This window comes from Acartia tonsa, chromosome 10 (genome assembly GCF_053477335.1).
Source record: "Acartia tonsa isolate MP-2025a chromosome 10, ASM5347733v1, whole genome shotgun sequence".
NCBI classification, from domain to species: domain Eukaryota; kingdom Metazoa; phylum Arthropoda; class Copepoda; order Calanoida; family Acartiidae; genus Acartia; species Acartia tonsa.
The window spans coordinates 36,452,350-36,457,385 of NC_137269.1; the positions used below are offsets into that span (position 1 = coordinate 36,452,350).

At 33.1% G+C, this 5,036-nt stretch overlaps 1 protein-coding gene across 1 annotated transcript in view; it reads left to right on the top strand.

Moving 5' to 3' along the window:
* Positions 1-4,408, top strand: part of LOC145329177 (protein chibby homolog 1-like) — an 8,412-nt gene extending 4,004 nt beyond the window's left edge. The window contains exons 5-6 of the mRNA XM_080173210.1: positions 1,777-1,830; positions 3,740-4,408. Of these exons, the coding sequence (XP_080029336.1) occupies positions 1,777-1,830; positions 3,740-3,808 (123 nt within the window). The 3' untranslated portion in view covers positions 3,809-4,408. The remainder of the gene's footprint in view (positions 1-1,776; positions 1,831-3,739) is intronic.
* The last annotated feature ends 628 nt before the right edge of the window (positions 4,409-5,036 follow it).

Consider the following 5,036-nt stretch of genomic DNA (forward strand, 5'->3'; position numbering starts at 1 on the left):
AGGACTTAGACAGCACAGCAACTCTATAATCGTTTCCAGAAAGTCCGTACGCCTATTAAAACATGCGGATTTATTTACTTTTTTTGGCAAAAAAATTTTGTATGTTAAAATTATCCGATTCCTCTGATTTTTGGAATACTAATTCCTATTACAACAAGGTACATTGATAAAAGCGAAGCATCTCTATAATCAAGTCATAAAAATGTAAATATGTCCTTAAACAGTATCGTGTATTTAGACAATCTTGCATTAAATTTTGTTTAGACTTATGTATAAATATTCTGTTTAATTAGTTCCGACACTCTACAAGAGTTTATGTTCGTTTGTCCTTCCATTTCAGAGCTTCGCTTTTATGGATGTTGTCACCCTTTTTTCATTATAATTTATTTTTTTAAATCTAAAATTCAGAATTAGTTCATTAAGTGTTGGAAAAATTTCAATTATTTTTTTTATAAGCCTTTCTTTAACTTATATAAACAGGGATCTGAAGGGATAAGACAATGTAAGATTAATTTATGTACATAGTTCACCCCGAATTTTAGTCAAAATTTCCCGTTCTGTAAATTTAAAAAAAAACTGCCAGTTTGGACATTAAGTCAAGATTTATAAAGCTAACCAAAGAGCAAGCATGCTTCTAAAACTTAATTGGGACTAATAAAATTTACAGTCCAATGTCCCCTCCCTCCCTGCACATTTTATTTTCTTATTTACAAGATTTCTTAATACTGTATACAAATTTAATGAGAAATTTAAAATTAGGAATATTTTAATTAATTACGTTAAAGAAAATTTATATAATGAAAAAGTCTCTATTTGACGTAAATGTGTAAAAATATTTTGTCAATTTCCCTTAATTACAATTTGCCTAGAATCCTCCTTTGTAGCACAATATGGGTTTGTGTTTCAAATAAAAAGATAAGACAATGGTCTTTAAATTGATGTATATCTCCAATGATGATACACAAAATTACCCTTTTTGCAGATTATAATTATTACACTTGGACGCTCAACTTAATGAACCTAGCAATCAAAATTAAATAAAAGTCCCCAAGCGTTTACAATTTTAAGATATAAGAGTGAAGTCTAAACCAAATATGTAATCCCTGTTTTTAAAAAATTATATTGCATCCAAATGGATTTAAATTTAAGGCTTAGTAGAGGCTGCCGTTGCCCTGGATTTTAACATTCCTCAATCATCGATCAGCTCTGCTTTGAAACAGTTAACATGTGCAATTTCATTACGAAGCTCCTCTGAAAAAACATAAAGCCAACACAGAGAGAGAAAGAGAGTGGGGTGGGACAATGGGCTGTTTATTACACTAGAACCCAATGTTTTATAATAAAGTTTTTTTATTCGTAGGCTTAACAATTGTGGGGACGTTCAATGAATGACGTTGAGTGTCCAAACGTTTCAACCACAAATTGCAATCTACAGAAAGGCTAATTTTGTGGGTTAACATTTGGGATGTACGTCAATTTATCATTGTCTTATCCCTTTAGATCTCTGCATTTTATCCCAAAAAAGATGACATCAGTAGTTTCAGTTTCGGTTAACCTACTTGTCATAATTTATATACAACTAGCGGCCTCTAGAAGCTACCCTGTTAAGGAGAACCCGATCGGTTAGCGAGATCATTCGGTACAGACAGACACACAGGCAAACGCACATACTGTTACTTTATTGTAAGGATTATTACATGCATATAAAATATATAGATAATCAGACGCTATTCTGATAATGATAACAAGAATTTGGCACGCATATGTTTTTTTTAGATAGAAATTCTGTTGGACATGTTAGCTCAGAAAACAGCTGAAACCCACGTACAGGTATCTATCTATTTATCTCTCTATATATATATCTATCTTTCTTCCTAATATAAAAAGTAGTAAGCGTTTTTTGTCAGTCCCGAAGGATCTCGCTAACCGCTGAACCGATATTGTTCTCCTTTACAGTGAAGCTTCTTATAGGTCCTGGGAAGGTTTTAAACTCTTTACTCTTTTGAAATTCAAATTTAAAATGAGATGAAGTCGACTTTCCCCCCCCCCTATCTTAAGTACCCCTAGAGGCTTCTAGGGGGGGGGGGGCGTAGCCACTAGTCTATAATACAAAGTAGCTTGATGTCTGTCCGTCTGAAGCTTAAGATCTCAGTAACCACTGAACCGATCGGATTCTACTCTTCAGGGTATATACCTATATGGTCCTGTGGTGGTTTTAAGCTATTTTCTTGGGGGTGGGACACATACAAACCCCCAAAAAATGAAAAATTCCCCCCCACCCAAAAAAATATTTTTTCTGGGGAAACTACTTCACATAAAATTAGCAGCACCAAAATTTTTTTTAATTACCTCTTGAGGCAAAGCCCCTAGAGGCTAGGCGCGAAGCCACTAGTATAGTCTATTAATAAAGTAAATGTACCTTTACTTTTGTTTCTAAAATTGATTTTATAATTTAGTTGACCTTAAAGTTATATTATAAATGTACCTAGTTTAAATTCTTTATTATATCCGCATAAAAATGTTTTGAAAATAGAAATAAAAAAATACATTTAAATGCAATTAATATTCAAAATTTGGTGTATAGTCCCTTTCGTGACAATGCCTCTTAAGGGGCATTTCGTAATATTTTCAAAGTAGCATTTATTAGGTTATTTTAGTTTAGGTGATTGCCCCGCAGGGGCTAGAAATAGGAGAAAAGCTATTGTGAAAATACGACGAAACACCTCTTAATAGGCGTTGTCACGAAAAGGACTATACTCCAAATTTAAAATATTAATTGCATTTAAATTAAATGTATTTTTTATTTCTATTTTCATAACATTTTTATGCGGATATATTAAAGAATTTAATAAGAATTTAAACTAGGTACTTTATCCAAAATTTGTCTTGCTGCATCTGGGGATTCACTATACCTGTAATATGTCCGTACAAACAAACCAATAAAACCAATAATTATAGCGTGAATTAATTACATAAATCACTTGATTTCAAGCATTGACGTGCAAAGGGTTTTGCCAAAGGGGTGCGCAAAATGGGCCGAAAATTTTGAGTGGTGTTTGTGCTTTTGGGGTTTTAATACTGACAATAAGAGGAATTTTACTTTACTTTTTCAGGGGGTAAATACCCCCTCTAGGAGTCATCCCCCTACAAAATCAACATACACAAAAGTATTAAGACTCATATTATAAATAACCTAAAACAATTGTTAACATAAAACTCACCCAGGTCCAAACTTAATTTTGAATAGCTAGCTATTTGTTATTTTCTTGTCCCAAACGTTTTTAACTTTTTATTCTAAATATCTCATGGTTATAATTAGTCAGGGAGGGAAGGGACATTGGACGGTAAATTATAATCATACTCAAAGTTTTATTAACGCGTTATTCCAATTGTTAAAATATTTTTTGGATAGATTTATTAAATTATGATTAGGGTTGGGCCGGATATTCAGTTATCCGGCCAGATATCCGGTAAGATGCCGGATATCGAACGTTAGTCAGATATCCGGCCGGAACCAGATATCCGGCAATATAAATTAGCCGGACATCCGGTATCCGGTATCCGGACAAAAAAGTATCTGTCCCAACCCTAATTTGATTGGTTAGTTCAAAGCAGTGGCTTAGCTTACCAATCAGAAGGGGAAATTGTTTATTCAACATTATGAATGTACATCATTTCAACAACCATTATCCTCTCCCTTAAAATCCCTGTTTTATAATAATTCTTAATCTATTTTCAGGAGAATGAGATAGAGAGACTAAATTTAATCCTCAGTAATCTATCTCCAGAAAATAACAGATTAATTTAATAATTAATATTTATTATTGAGAAAGATATTGTAATCTAAGATAGTTAAAATCAGGGCTCGGCAGCCGCGCGTTAGTCGCAGGTAAATCGACCTTTTTGTAGTTGAAAAAAAATCAGCTTAAAGTATAAACATGACCCAAATATGACGATCTTTCTTCTCAAAAAATTGTTCAAAGCATCCAAATTGGTTTAAATTTGAGGTTTAGAGTGACTGACGCGCGGCCGCCGCGCTCTGGTTCAAATTGACTCTGAATGTAAATTAGAGCTCAAATTTTAAAAATGTAGGGAGGGATCATTGGACTGTAAATTATACTGGTACCCAAAGTTTTAAAAACTTTTCTTATCATTCGTTGACTTTACAAAGTTGGGTACTTTCATATAATTTTGATTAGTCGGTCAAACCAGAAGTGTCAAAAATTTTAAACAATAATTTCAAAATATTAACAAATTTCTGTAAAAGTTCTCTTGTTATATATTACCAATTTTGTAAACTTTTTTTATACATATGTAACTATTTTACTGTTAATTATATAAAAATAAAATTAGATATTTTAAAAACAAAATACAGTAATTGGACAAATAAAATATTGTTATCTAAAAAGATTTAAGTTTAATCAATATTTTATTTTATCTTCCCATTTACTTAAATGACATCAGTAAGGTTTATCTTAGGGGCGTCGTAGCTCAGTGGTAACGCACTGAGTTATGGTGATGAGAGTTCGAGTTCTAGTCCCCATGTGGAAACTCGAATTTCTCAGTTGAATACATTCACACAACTTCCCCTGGTTGTGTAAGAAGGGGATTATTGAGTAAGTTTGGATACTTAATAGTCAAGTACATAATATCAGTACTACCCTTATCCCAAGCTCCTCTGCAGAGAGCGTCATTCATTACGGTGACTTAATTTGGGACACCTGCCATACTCGGCGAGGGTGAGGTAATAATGAGTAGCTCTCATGAGATAGCGGGTCAAGTCATAATGTGCTTGAACGTGGAGCTTGATAGCCCTAGTGGCTATACAAAAGTGTCTCAGCCTACTCCATGACTACTTAGGTCCAAACCCTAAGAGACTATGGCTAATCAATCAATCAATCAATCAAAGGTTTATCTAAGCTCTAAAATTTATAAAAAACCAAAAAGACGATTTACGTCAAACCAGATTTTAAGGTTGATTTATCTGCAATTTTTTTAGATTGGCATGCGTGTTGAAAACAGGGCGATTTCTCTGT